Source organism: Pteronotus mesoamericanus, unplaced genomic scaffold, assembly GCF_021234165.1.
Source record: "Pteronotus mesoamericanus isolate MK-2021 breed Mesoamerican mustached bat unplaced genomic scaffold, CSHL_Meso_final scaffold_476, whole genome shotgun sequence".
Classification (NCBI taxonomy): domain Eukaryota; kingdom Metazoa; phylum Chordata; class Mammalia; order Chiroptera; family Mormoopidae; genus Pteronotus; species Pteronotus mesoamericanus.
The window spans coordinates 2,315,439-2,331,084 of record NW_026555318.1 but is presented as its reverse complement, the minus strand read 5'-3'; the positions used below and the strand labels follow the sequence as shown (position 1 = coordinate 2,331,084).

The window sequence follows — 15,646 nt, the reverse complement described above, 5'->3', positions numbered from 1 at the left end:
AGAATCGACGCGCTCTGCCCTCTGAAATGCCTCATGTTTACTTTTGACAAAAGAAACAAATAGAAGCAAAACCGAGATTCAGAAGGAACTCTCTCTGCTGCATGCCCTGGTCGAGCTTTTCAAAGACCCCTTAGAAAAAGAAGCGGGCTGGAGGCTCACCTTCCATCTCGCCGCCGGCCTGGGCTGGAGCAGCAGTTCTTGCTACCCCGCCACTCCACGTGCTCCTGCCGTCGCCAGGACGCAGCGCGCAGCTGGCGGGAGATTCCCGGCGCGGGGAGTCCCCGGGATCCGCCGCTGCGTCGGCGCAGATCTAAAAGGGCAGGAGCCGGCGACCCGCCGGTGCGCGGGGTTACAGCGGCGCTGGCTGGCGGCGGCTTTAAAAGACGCTCACGAGGAGCGCAGGAGGTTCCGTTCCTCCATCCCCCTTTTTAATGTCAAACCGGAGAACCCCCATGGGATGGAAATAGCGCATCACTAAATTGTCTCAAAATGTCTATTTTAGAAGGATAGAGATGGGAGAGTACTATCACATTGGGCGGGGGGGGGGGGGGGGGGGGGCAGTCTTTCTTGCAAGTTTAAGTTCAAAGAGGCTTGTCTTGAGCAAGATCTGGAGCTTTTGGTCTAGATTCAGGGATAAGAGCCATAAATATCAATGAGAACTTTGATCAATCACATGAATTGATCAAAGTTCTTGGTCCAAATTTGCAGGAAGTTCTAAGACAGTCGAAAAGGATTTTGACACTTTCATCAGCTCAACTTTTTCATTTTTGGTAACAATTCTCTCACTTTAGTTTTCCTTTCTGGGAGCTGCTTAATTTACTTGCCACCACTCACAAAATACTACACACTCTATGTCTGTGAATTTTCTACCACACTGCCTTCTTCCAAATGGGACCTGAGACAGCTTACAACCATACATATATAATGTATCAGAAAAGTAAGTTTAAAAAAGTAGAGTTAAGGGTGGGGGTGATAAGATAGTAAAATTAATTCAAAGATGCTAGTACACAGAGATGTACCGTAAACATTTTTTCCCAACAACCTTCCCACTTTATAAAAGTATAGCTGTAGGGAGAGGAAAAGGAAGTAACCACAGAACAGTTTTTCAAAAGCTATTCTTCATAGTGGAGTCTAAGGGGCATTGTCCAGGTAAGCCCTTATAAAAATACTCAGTGTGTTCAATTGAACATGTGAATGATTCTCAGAAAGGCCCTTGGTATAAATTTATATTGTTAGTGTATATAAATATATTTGAGACTTAAGGTTGGGGGTTTCTGCATCAGCAGACCATATCAGAAGAAACCCACTCCTACAAGTTAAAGTATGCTTGCAACTTAATGAATTATAGTTTATTTTAAATATGCCTTGGTATAGATCAACATATATATACATATGCATTTATATCCACATATCTGTATATATGTGGGGGGTGTTTTTGTTTTTGATGAGTGAACGCCTTAGATTGACTTTAAAATCTCAGTATCTTGGCAGTAACTCTATAGCTTGTATGGCTTGGATTTCTACAGGATAATATCAATTTCAGAGAAATACTCTAAACACCAGGTCTAATTTTAGCACTGAAAGGGGAAATTTGTTGTTTGTTAGTTTCTAAAAACAAAAATAGCACATCAAAAGAAGAAGAAGAGGAACTGTAAAATTTCACAGGGATGGTGTAAGGATGAATAGTTATTTGGTTATTAAAAAGTTATAAAAAAACTTTTATCTTCCATGACAATGTTCTTTATGCTTAACATCGGAACATGTTACCACTCTCTAAATAGTTCATAGTTCAGAACCCAGTGTTTCAGACACCAGAGAGTGATACCTAAGGGGACTGATGAGAAGTAAATAGGTAAAATAATTTATGTCGCCACCCCACACACCTCAAGTGTGGGTTTCACATAGTGAGTGTCTTCCTTCCAAAAAGTACAGTATGAAAGGGGGCAACTTTATCGCTGAGAAACCTGACAAACACTACCTCAGCCAGTTTATCAAGGTGACATTAACAGCGACAGGGCATGTTGATAGAATGCACACTTTATACGATGTGACGGCAATGGCACTTCACCTCTGCAGTCTTCCACACCAAAAACCCACAACATCAGAGAAAAACATCGAACTCCAAAAGGCATTCTGCAAAGTTCCCGACCAGTGAAGTTCAGGTCAATGTCATCAAAACTCTCATTAACTGTCAAGGTCATCAAAAACAAGAAATGTCTGAAAAACTATTATAGCCAACAGGAACCTACGGAGACATGGTAACTAACTGCAATGGGGGATCCCAGACGGAATCCTGGAGCAGAAAAAAGACGTTGGCAAAAACTAAGGAAATCTGAGTAAAGGACGGGCTTTCTAAAATAGTCATGTATCAGTATTTGTTCGTTAATTGTGAGAAATGTACCATAGTAAGTAAGATGTTGATAGTAGGAAAAACTTGGTGGGAGTACACGAGGACTCTTTGTACTATCTTTTCTGTATATTTAAAACTGTTCTAAAATTAAAATTTTATTTTAAAAGTGGACGGGTACTTTCAACAAGCAACTACTACTCATTTGGCTAAGTCCCTTCTGATAGTATATAAATTTATCATACAAGGTTTACAAGGATCAATTACTTATAACTGGGGAGCTAATAAAACACTGGATTTATGACACACTTAGACTAAAACTAGAATGATAAACTTCTAGAAAATCAAAGATAATGCCTGAAGTCGTCTTCACTATCATCACTTTAAGAAGGAACAGTTGGGGCTAAATATGAATCTAGACATGGTAACTGCCATGGGTGGATCTGACTCACCGAATCACATTTCATCGCTTAATGCTGTGTGGGTAAAATTAACAGTGACTAAAAATGAAATCACTGACAAAGGTTGCTCCCGGACCATCTGAGAGAGTCCAAGTCCTGACTCGGCTGGAAGGAAATAAAACCGGAAAAAAAAAAAAAAAAACCCTCTTGATCTCACCCCAAATAATCATTCTGCACCCTGTCTGAACCTTGGGCTCTCTACCCACCAGCCTACTCAAAACCACGACTGAGGGTGTCCCGCTGCTAAGAAACAGAATACACAGAGCGCCTCCCAGGCCACCAAATTAATAGCCAGGAGGGAGCCATGAAAGGCCCGGGCGCGCTCCCTCGAGGGGCTCCCTGATCCGGAAGTACCCATCCCCACTGGAAAAGCAGATTTCAGGATCTTGCCTTTCAGCGGGGCAAGGTTACTACTCAACCCTATACAAATTTGCATGCGGGGTCTCTCCTGTCTCTGATGAAACTGAAAATGAAGACTAAATGTTCCTCGGGACTGGGAAGGCCTGGAGACGTCTTGTTGGTGCAGTGGTGGGATTCTTAGCCTTCTTCTCTTTGTAGGTAGAAGAACGCACGTCGGTAAAAATTGGGTGTAAGAGTTTGAAAAACGCTGTGCACAGACTTTCAGACTGAGTTCACGAGCCCAAAGAGCCCACGCGGGGCTCTCCGCTTTCCGTGAGGAGGAAGTTCTCACAAGCTTCTCCCTGCCCCGGGTCCTAGTATAATCGCATCCCCGACCCACCCTACCCCACCGCCATACTTTGGAGTTCTCGTCGGCCTCTTCAGCCGCTAGACTAAAAGACTGACCGCAGCACCAAGCCTCGGGTTCTTTTCCTCTCCTTTTTTCCCCTGGCAGGGTCTGCTCAGGAACCTATGACACCGAGAGCGCGGGAAAATGGCGCCAGATGCGAAGCGCGCAGCATCCACACGACGGCGACCACGTGCGCACGAGGGGGCGGGGCCCCGGCCCCCCGAGCTCCCGCCCCCAGCCCGCTCGCCCCGCCCCGGGGCGTGACCCCCGGCGGTTTGCTCTGCTCTGTGGAGGAGAGATGCGGCGGCGTTGGGTGGGGCTGAGATAGGAAGAATCCTGCCCCTCGACGCTTTCCGCTCCGCCAGTCCCTGAGCCGCGATGCGATCGTGGGTCTTAGTTGCCGCGGTGCTCTGGTACCTCCCCCGAAGTGGGTATCCTCTCGCCCGGCCTCCAGGCCTCTCCCTTCTTGCCCGTCCTCCGTCCTTCGCCCCGCCCCGCCCCGCCCCGCCCCGCCCCGCCCCGCCCCGCCCTACTCTGAGCCCCAGGCTCTTCTGCCTACAATGTCAGTGGTTTCTTTCCTCCGCAGTTGGATGGCAGCGTTTTTCCGAAGTCACTAAAAAAGGCTTCATTTATGGCAAGCCAGCACACACAGGTACAAAGGACCTCTGCACCCGCACAGTCTATCAGAAGAGCCGGGGTGCCGTGGTGTTGCTAAGGTTCTTCCTGTGGAGAGAAAGGCAGCGAATGCTTTCTGACCGTCTGCCATGTGCTCAGCACTTCTTGAAGGTTGCATCGTTTCATCCTTACAGCGACCCTACTGCCCTTAGTTGTGATATCACCTTGCTTAAAAAGCTCGTAGGGATCTAGGGTTCAGTCCAGATCTCTCTGATGCCACCTCATTTCTAGGGGTCTCTGCTGCTTTGCAACGTGCCAGGCCCACCCAGAGAAGTAATTTCCAGGACTGGGAGTTCCTTTGTTTGGAACGTCCCTTTCCCTCTCCTTCTAGTTAATAAACTAGAAGAACTCCTACACATCTTTTAAGGTTCAGCTCAAATGCCCTTCATCACTGCGATGAAACTTGCCCACCCTCCCCAAGGAAAATCAGTCACATTGCTGACTTTGGGCTGGTTCATAGTATTTGTCAGGTTTGGAATCCCTTAATTTTTGGAGCCCTTCCTTGCCACCACCAAATTGTAGGACAGTGTCTTCTTTATATGTTCAGAAGCTGGTATTCAGTAGGCTTTATCTTGGGCTGCATTGGTTCCAAGCAGATTATTGCAGCTTCCACCAAATCTGAAACAGAATAGATAATTGCAGAAAATCACCCCAGTATACCCTATATAAGCTTAATTATTTTTCCAAACAAAGGATATTTATAGTTAAATATCAAATTTCACTTACGGGTGATAATGATCACCTTTAAAATAGTTTTGCAGCCAAGTCCTTTTCTGATCTTTAAATTGATTTCACTATCCCTTCAAAAAGTTATGATTGCAGTGAATTCTGAATTTGTACATTATATCGTGTACATTTTTATAAACAACTATAATATCACAGAAAAAGATAAAATTGACTAGTAGTCTAGAGTTTTGAAAACTAGGAGAAGCAAAAAGGATTTGCATTATAAATGTTATAATGAGTAACATATGCTGATTTTTAAATTAGTGAAATCCAAAAAGAATTTATCTTTTGTGACAAATGGTAGTAAGTGCATTTATTAATTTTTCTATATAATGTAGTTATATATTATTTTATTTTGTCACAGTGAAGTTATATGTAGAATTACATCACAATAGCCCATTCCTTGTCTGTATGGATATAAAACTTGCTAAAAAAGAAACAGTGGACCCCACCTACTTATGGATTGGGCCTAATGAAAAGCCATTAAAAGGTAAATTACGTGATTTTAATGCCTCCTTTTTTAAATGAATATTTTTTTTATTATCACCTGAGGACACATTTTCCATTGCTTTTTTAGAGAGAGAGGAAGGAAGAGAGGAAGGGAGAGAAAAACATCCAAGTGAGAGAGAAGCACGCATCAGTTGAGGGATTGAACCCGCAACCTAGATATGTGCCTTGACTGGGAATTGAACCTGCAACTTTTCATTTACCAGATGATGCTCCAACCAACAGAATCACACCAGCCAGGGCTGATGTGAACTTTTTTTTTTTTTTTTTTAGAAAAGCACTGTCATTTATTGGAATGCTCAAATTGAAATTTAATTTTAATTCCAGTTTCACTTGCTCCATTCTTAGCCAAATCGTGTTTTATCTTGGTCTATGCCTTATTTTCTCCTTATGTAAAAACTGAAGCAGTAATTTTTGCACCCTACTTCACAGAACTGTATTAATTTTTAAAAAATGTATAAGGCCCTGGCCAGGCAGCTCAGTTGGTTAGCATGTCATCCTGATACATCAAGGTTGAGGATTCAATCCCCTATCAGGGCACATACAAGACCCAACCGATGAATGCACAAATAAATGGAAGAAATGCATGTTTTTCTTTCTCTCTCCCATCCTCCTTTCCCCCGTCCCTCCCTCCCTCCCTCTCTCTCTCTAAATCAGTAAGTAAAATTTTTAAAATGTTCATAAAACCTAAAATTTATCCTTGTAACACCTGTAGGAGATGAGGTATCTAATATGTAATTTTTCATGATATTAGAAGAGTTGGATTATAAAAATTAATTTCTGTTTTATGTGAAGAAATTGTATACTATTATGGGCAAAGTAATTTCATTTACTGAATTACTGGTATAAACTAATTGAAATTAGATGCGAAGAAATGAATTAAAGAAAACCAAAATCTACTTTAAAGGTGTACTTAAGTCATGTGGTTCTCCATAGAGTAATATGACAGAGTTAAGATTCTGTGAAATTCTTTTTTTAAAGATTTTATTTATTTATTTTTAGAGAGAGGGGAAGGGAAGGAGAAAGAAAGGGAGAGAAACGTCAATGTGTGGTTGCCTCTTGTACACCCCTAACTGGGGACTTGGCCCGCAACCCAGACTTGTGCCCTGACTGGGAATCGAACTGGCAACTCTTTGGTTCACAGGCCGGCACTCAATCCACTGAGCCACACTAGCCAGGACGATTTTGTGAAATTATTAAAGTTAAAATAGTCGGTTAATTTTTAAATTGTTGTATTTATTTGTAACCCCAAGTTAACTAAATAAATGTTTTGAATTGTTATGTGTTAAATAACCAAGTAATTTAATATTCCTTTTAGGAAATTATCGAATAAATATAACTCAGACAGGTGACCTGATGGTGAAAGATTTTATGGAGACTTTGTCTGGACTTTACACATGTACTCTTTCTTATAAGATCATCAAAGAACAAACCCAAGAAGAAAAGGTGGTAAAGCAGAGATATGAGTTTATGATGTTTGGTAAGAATATAGGCACATCTTAATTTAATATACATAGTTTGGATCAGAGTTAAGTGTATGGTCTCTCTAGTGAAAATGAGTCTGTTATATATAATCATTATGACTTATGGAGTAGTTTGGGTATATCTGACCAGGCAAACTCTTAAATTAATGCCAAAATGGCGCACCCTAAATAATCCCCCTTCAGCCTCCCACTCCCCCTCTTTAGATATGTAACTAAGTTTTTCACAGTTTCACCAGGTATCTTAAAAACTGATGTTCAATCCTATAAAAGCAAACTAATGATCCCTTTTATTGGACTGTTCTGACAACAATGACACTCTGCCAATTAGGACCCCACCCGCCTCCGAAACATCTTATTTTTCCTTGATACTGTTAACTTATCTCTATAGCCAGCCCACAGAAGCCATGTCTCTTTACTTGTAGAGTAGATAATGTACATATATCAGATGAAAATAATCTTTCTTATTTAAAGTTACTAATTTTGTATATTTTTGTGAGACCAAACTGATCAAACATTTTATTGGCTAAGTTAAGTTTCTATGCTGACTTGGAAATTGTTGAAGAAAATTAATGCTGGGCACAATTGCTTTTATTCTCATCTTTTAAAAGCCTATCGGGAACCCGATTATTCATATCAGATGGCTGTACGTTTTACCACAAAATCTTGTACAGGAAGACATAATGACCTGTTTTTTACTGTGCTGAAGAAAACCTTGGATAATTTAATCTCTGATTTGTCATGCCATGTCATAGAACCATCATATAAATGCCATTTTGTTAAACTTCCAAAACATGGCCTCAAAAAGCAGCTATTTATAGCTTTTCAAGGTAAAAAAATTTTTTTAACTTTGATTTATTTAGTTTAATCTTGAACCATGACAGATTATAAACCTAATTACCATATTAATATACAGCAATTTTACAAATAGTACGGCTTAAATGTTTGATAAGCACTAAAATATATTTTTGGTCTTGGCCTGGTGATAGTTTTAAAAATGAACACATTTCCCTGACCCCTGTGGCTCAGTTGGTTGGGCTTTGTCCCTCAAAGCTGCTGGTCGCCAGTTCGGTTCTCAGTCAGAGCGCATGCCTGGGTTACAGTTCTGCCCCAGTCAGGACACGTAGGAGAGGCAATCGATTGATGTTTCTCTCACATCAATGTTTCTCTCCCTCCCTTCCCCTCTCTCTAAAAACAAATAAAATCTTTTTAAAAAATGAATATATTATTTACCTTCAACTGTGATATACTGTAGTTCATTTTTTAGACATAAATATTATTTCATAAATATGGCCTTTATGCAGCTAATATTTAACATAGTTTTTATAGAATTTTAAATTGTAATTTGGAGAACTTAATAAAAGTGAGGAACCAAACCAAATTTATTTCTATTTATTTTATTTCTATTTATTTTAAAGCCTTGTAGTTACTCCCATTAGCCCCCAGATGGAGTAAAATTATAATGTATAAATTATTCAAATCGTGCAACTGTTTTCTGGGATTAGATAGATTAAACTAAACACATGTACCCATTTGTACTGAATTCAGCATTTAGAGTTTTATTGGAATGTTTGGGACTTTTTAGAATCCTTTTGTGAAGGTCTCACTTTTTCCTCTCCAGTTAATCCTTTTGCACTACAGTGGAAAAGTGCATGCAATGATGCTGGTGACTGTGAAGATATTACTAATCATAATATCCTCCAGGTAAGTATTTCTTTGTAAGGGAAAATATTTTAGTAGTCAATAAAGCTATTCAAATTTTTTTAACTATTTCACTTCGTTATTTTACTATTTAAAATTTTTTGTAACTACTTCAAAACTATTTCTCCACGTTGTGAATATTTATAAATAATAAAGACTTTCTTTTATTTTGAAAACCTAAATATAAAGTTAATTGACTTTTAGTTTTGGTTATTTAAACTAAAATCGTGGGAGTCTTGGCTGTTTCAAGATGCTTTGTTTCAGAATAGTACCTGTGGGACATTACAGAGCTCTCTGGGTTAATATTATATATTTCTCTATGACAGAAGGGTGGATCCCTGCTTTTTGTTCCCCAAATGTTAACTAAGCAGCACCTTAAAGAACAACATCACAATCAGGCCATCCTAGGTTAAACCAGTGGTTCTTTGAAAACTGTATCTATGACGATCACAATAGTCGCTGTCTCCTCTGCTCTTCTCAGAGGCTAAGGACATAGTCTTAAAAGATCCCTTCACTCTCCTGGTCTAGTTCCTGGGCCCATACCCTTTATACTGTGCATGGCTTATGGGAAACACTGAGTTTCTATTAGTCATTATTAAACTCTATGTTCAAAAAACTAAAATAAAATTTATATTGTTAGTTTGGGATGTGATTAGAGAAAAGTTTGGCCCTTTGGAATTAGAAATAATAAATATTATCTACAAATGGAATAGATACGCTACAAATAATTGACAATGAGTATTTATTAACCTCACTTTAATTTTTCTTAACCATTGACAATAATTAATAAGATCAAGGCTAGACTAATTTTAGTATTAATACACAACTTTTCAGGAATTCATCTGTTGTGTAAAACCTGGATGGGTGGATGTGTTTATAGTATGTTTCGTTGCCTCTGATGCAGGAAGAGAAATTGGTTCACAGTTTAGTCATTGTACTTCTCACTGGTATTTTAAAATCTAGGCAAGAGACCGAATAGCAGAATTTTTCCGGAGCCAAGCATATATTCTCTACTATGACCCTAGCAGAACTCTACCAGCTATACATTTTGTGGACCACAGTTTTCAAATGGCACGTATGGATAGCTGTCGTCCAGGCTTTGGGAAAAACGAAGGTCTACATAGTAATTGTGCTACTTGTTGCGGTAACTATTAAATATAAATATCTACAGATGATGTATTATAGAACTGTACACCTGAAACCTATGTAATTTTATTAACCAATGTCACTCCAGTAAATACAATGAAAATTTAAAAATACGTATAGATATATAAGTATTTACGGTATATAGTCAGAATACCTGCAGATGAATAATTCACTTAGGATAATTGAATTGAATCTTTATAGTGATCCTCTTAACAAAAAAAGTTATATTTAGCTAAAGGGAAGTAAAAATTCAAAGACCACATTTCCAAATATAATTATCTTCACATATATTAATTCTTCCTGATGTTCTCTTTTATATTACAAAACACTTCTATAGTCTTCTGACTTAAGCTACCATACTATAAAGGAAAATAGAATGGTGCTACCTAGAAAACAGAGAATTGGAAATAGGAACTAAAAAACAAGAAAGAGGAACTCATAAACAAGGCACTGCAGAAGATAACTATGAAATCCTGATACTAATGAAAAAATAAGATTCTACCTCTCTCCTGCCTTTAAAATCATTAATCACAGTGTTTGAAACTCATAAGTAATCTCCACAACTTAATTGACTGAACATTACTCAGTAAGTATATCATAGGTGTAGAAAAGGTGTGATATTAAAGGCAGATTTATATTACTGGTATAAAACAATAATATAAACTGAAATCATAGTAATTTACTCCATGTGTTTTCCTCTGCAGTGGTTTGTAGTCCTGGGACCTATAGTCCTGATGCTGGTGTTACTTGTCAGACCTGCACTACTGCCCATACCTACGGAGCTAAAATATGCCCATAGGCATCCATTGCAATATGAAGACTAGAGGTAAAATCATTGTCACTTGCTTGTGGAAGTGGGGAACATAGGATTTGTGCACATCCCAGAGCATCATAGTTCCATTAAGTAAGATCAATAAGACCAAAACATTGGAAAATATACATGTTAGAAACTTTGAAAAGACAGTTGGCATGGCATTTCTGAGAAGCCATTTAATATCTCTAGTGTACAAGGGAAGTGTATTAGTGGATGGTTTTTAATGAGATATGTTTTGTTGTTTACAAACTGAATCTGTTGCTCTGTACCTAAGACTATATTAAGGTCAAAAAGAGTAGCAAAGTATAATACAATAAAAACTTTATACTTTCCACATATTAATTTGTTTGAAATCACTCTTATATGACATAAAGGCATATACATTACCTTTGTACTTAGAGGCAAAAAAAAAGCTCTTTTTTTGGCCCCTTTGCTTTTAGTTTGTTTTTTACATAATTAATAGACTTTATTTTCTGGTACAGTTTTATATTTATAGAAGAGTTGAACATATATTACGCAGAGTTCCATATACCCTCTCTAGCCCACACCCTCACCCCTCCCATTTCCCCTATTACTAGCACCTTGCACTAGTGTGATACGTTTGTTACAATTAATAAACCAATGTGGATACATTCATAGTTAATATTAAGGTTCATTCTTTGTGTTTATACAGTTATGTGGGTCTTGACAAATGCATAATGACATGTGTCCGCTATTACAGTATCATACGGAATAGTGTCACCAGCCTAAATATCCCCTGTGCTTCACCTATTCCCCTAACCCCCTCACCCTATAATTCTTGACAACCACTGATCTTTTTACTATCTCTATAATTTTGCCTTTTCCAAAATGTCATGTACTTGGAATTATACAGTATGTAAATTTTCCAGACTGGCTTCTTTCACTTAGCAGTATGTATTTAAGGTTCCTACATGTCTTTATATAACTTGATAATTTTTTATTGCTGAATAATATTCCACTGTATGGATATATGAAGGACATCTTTGTTACTTCCAGTTTTTGGTGATTATGGATAAAGCTGCTCTAAACATTTGTGTGGAGGTTTTTGTGTGGACATAAGTTTTCAATGTAATTATGTAAATACATAGGATCGTGATTGCTGGATTATGGTAAGGTTATGTTGAGTTTTGTAAGAAACTGCCAAACTGTCTCCCAAATTGGTTTACCATTTTGGATTGCTGTTAGCAATGAATGTGTCCTTTTTGCTCCTCATCCTCACCAGCTTTCGGTATTTTCAGTTTGGGGATTTTAGCTATTCTAATAGGTGTATTGTGGTATTTCATTGTTGTTCTATTTCACTGTCATTCCTTCCACCTGTCACTGGATCCATTCTTTTCAGGGAAACAGGCCGCTTCTTTTCAGGTGTTGTCTTCCGACAATCTGTAGCGGAGATTTTAGTAAGGCTTTTCACCTTTCGGTTCTGTTATTTGCCTCTGGATGACGGTGTTTGTGGTAAGACCGTTTAATACTACGATTCTGAGCTCATTGCTCCACTTCCTTTGCTGTGAAGCGAGTCCCTTGATCAGACATAACGCTGTGCAGAATGCCGTGGGGGCAGGAAGGGCATCTGCGGGCCTGCGGTGGCTGTGCTGGCAGAAGCATTATGAGCATGGAAGGCAGGCCCACATCCAGATCACGTGTCTATTCCAGTAAGGATGACTCTCTGCCTATTGATTAGACGGTTATAATCTGTCACCATAAAAAAAGTAGGCACACAAGTTAATGAATGTTTTCTTGAGATAGACTAGTGTTTTATTCTTTTTTTAATTTATAATAGAGTGTCCCTTTTTGAAACAGCAGCATTTTATAAAAAGAGGAGCAGAATATGAACATTCTAATGATAGAACTGTCCCCTTATGAATTAAAGGCCTCTTTCTTGAAGGTAGAACCAGAAACTTCCTAAAGAATCAGATGCCTAAGGAGTTCCAGGGGAAAGCTGCGTGTGCTCCCAAATAATAGCTGACGCATATAGGTGCCCGGCATTGTTCTACATGTTTTTTGTATATTTATTCAATAGTCCTTATGTCCGTCATAGTAGGTACTCATTCTCATTTTATATAGTGAAAACAGAGACAAAACTTGTGAATTCATTTTCCCAAAGTCACACAGCTAAGTCATAGAGTTGGCCTTGGAAGTCTCCAGAATCTAGGCTCTTAATTACTAAGTGTTCTGATTTTCCTAGTAAGTTTTGCCTTTAACAGGTAATCACTATTCCTAACATGTTCTATGAGATCTTCAAACAAAGCAGTTTAATGGTAAAGTGCCCATTAGGAGGGAAAAAAAGAATAAAATACAAATTTGAATTAACTCTAGTGAGGGAAAACTAACAGTGTAGGTTAAAGGGTGAACTAGTGACGACACTGTCACAAGATTGCCACCTGTTGCTTTCTGTTGATGTCAGCTGAGTTGACTTTTCTTCCCCTCTCCTCAGAAAATCTCACAGAATGGTGGCACTGTTCTTGAGTTTGTGAATTTGTTTTTTCCTGAGCCGGAAAGGTATTTTCTCTGTTTATATTTTGCATTTCATCCACCAGTGCCCTTTTACCTTTTAGGTCGCTGCCCTACGGCCATCTTAACTGTGTTCACTAAGCTTTCCTTACCCCACAGCACATTCATCTGATAAATATTTCTCAGGACCCTTCTTGTCTTCCTCCTCCTGTTTCATAAGTTTCTTCAGTCCTTCGGAAGGAAGAGCATAGATCAACGGACAGATTAGTACGATTAACTTCACCTCTAAGAGTGGAAATAGTTTTACAGTCATAGGCAAAACCTGATCTCAAGAAAAAATAATTTTTAAGTACAATAATGGAAATATTTATATCACTGCCAGATTTATGCACAAGTCAGTGGTCTAGAGTGGAAATTATTTTTTTATCATAGCAGCTTATTGTTTCACCTATAACCCATTCCTCAGGACTGCACATTAAGTAGCCAAAGAAAGTACTTGTATATTTCTCACTGAGTCAGAGACTGTAGCTGTCAAAAAGCAACATAACTTCAGAGAGCTATGGCAAACAATGAATTATGTAGGTCTGAAAGACCCTGAGGTTACAGAAACATGGCTGATGCCAAAGTATAGTTCCAGAGTGGCAATGTTTATTGTGAAGGCTCCTAAATGTGGGAGGTGGAGTTTGGATAAACAGACACTATGCTATCACTTTGGATTATCCCAGGCTAATACATTGATACCCTAGTATCAGAATCTGGAAACAAATTGCAATGAAGTTGTTTGGAAAAACAAAGAAGATAAGGAAACAGGAAGAAAAAACAAAGAGGAAAAAGTGGTTTGAACCACCAACCATTGAATAGAAATGGTTGCATGCAACTCTTTCTATTAGGGGAAGCATATATCAGTCCAAATGAACTTATAAACTTGAAGTTATTTTTTGTTTTTTCAGATGCAAGTCACACAGTTTTGACTGAAGAGCTTTAATTTAGGCACCTGGATCCTACCTATTTTTTGTGGACGTTTTCTGGAATGAGGCTCACACAGAAAGAACTCAACCAACTTTCAAATGCAGAGGAAAGACTAAATTGAGGGTGGAAATGTATGTGTGCCTCCCTCTTCTTTCCTTGTGGCCCAGCTCTGTTTGAGTCTAATATTCAATGGTTTTTAAAGCATCTCCCAAGACATCTCTGCCCTGAATGATCGAAACGAGTGAGGCAGGCACCCACAGTTTACATGGGAAGACCCTCGCCTTCTGATTCCAGTCCTGGCTCCATCATTTTCTAATATGTGCTTGGCAAAGACCATCTTCTCATTCCTGCTATGGGGAAACTACTACCAGTTTCAACCTCTTTTCAGTGTAATTTTATGTAATATAATTTATATGAAAGAATTTTGTAAATCATAAAGCACCAACAATTTTAAGACTCTGCATTAACTTGTATGTCCTATGATAGATAACTAAGTGATTCCACACAGCTAGGAATCCACAGCTTTCACCATGATGTTTATATATTCAGCCAATAAGTTTTTATTTAATATTACTTTTATTTCCTTTTATTTACTATGCTCCATACCTCATCATATCACCCATCCTCCAAAGAGGAGGATCTCTAAACAATGTAGTTTCTCTGTTTTTGAACCTTGTGTAGAGAGTATCATATTGAATATATTCTTTTATGCCTTGATTCTTTCTTAAGATTGATTTCATGCAGCATTAGTTTATTCATATTTACTGCTGTATGGTATTCCATTATATAAATATACCACAGTTTGTTTATCCATTCTATCATTGGAGAACATTCAGGTTGTTCCTAGTTTTTGACAATTACAACATCCTACTAACAGAAATTCTTAAAAGTATATCCCATGTGATGTACATGTGCACAAGTTATGCTAGAGTTTATACTGGCAGTCGAATTTCTGGGGCATAGAATAAATCTTCCTTTCATAATGCCCAACTGTTATTCAGAGTGGTTGTATTTATTTATCTTCCCAGTGGTAGTGTATGAAAGTTCTCATTGGTTCAGGTACTTAACAATACTTGATATTATCCCTTTTTTTTACAGTGTAAAGTTTTTATATTTAGAATTAGCCAGCTGGACTCAGTTAGATGATCCCCATTTTCTTGGCAACATCCAAAACTCAAAGTTGGGAGCCAGTCAAAAATACACCTTCTTTTCTCCCTCAGGCCTGATCAAGGTGTTGACCTTGGCCATGTCAATGTCATAGAGCTTCATCACAGATTGTTTGATCTGGTGCTTGTTGGCCTTGACATCCACAATGAACACAAGTGTATTGGTTGTCTTCTATCTTTTTCATGGCTGACTCAGTAGTCAAAGGGAACGTGATAATGGCGTAATGGTCCGGCTTGTTTCTCCTGGGGCTCTCTTCCAAAGATATTTAGCTCCTTCAGAGCTGCAAGTCTTCAGCCATTGGAAGGTGGGTGACATGCAGTCTTTTTTTTTTCTGTAGCTGTGGACACCTTTCAGCACTGCTTTCTTTGCCTTCAAAGTTTTTGCTTTGGCTTCAGCTTTGGGAGGGGCAGGGGCTTCCTTCTTCGCTTTTGGCAC

General features: G+C 38.7%; 1 protein-coding gene across 1 annotated transcript; it reads left to right on the top strand.

The window, feature by feature from the left end:
* The first annotated feature begins 3,934 nt into the window (after positions 1–3,934).
* Positions 3,935–10,591, top strand: ZPBP2 (zona pellucida binding protein 2). The gene is made up of 8 exons (XM_054593855.1): positions 3,935–3,983; positions 4,143–4,208; positions 5,322–5,447; positions 6,783–6,944; positions 7,557–7,775; positions 8,567–8,649; positions 9,610–9,790; positions 10,497–10,591. Exons 1-8 carry the CDS (start codon positions 3,935–3,937, stop codon positions 10,589–10,591), a joined length of 981 nt encoding a protein of 326 aa, XP_054449830.1.
* The last annotated feature ends 5,055 nt before the right edge of the window (positions 10,592–15,646 follow it).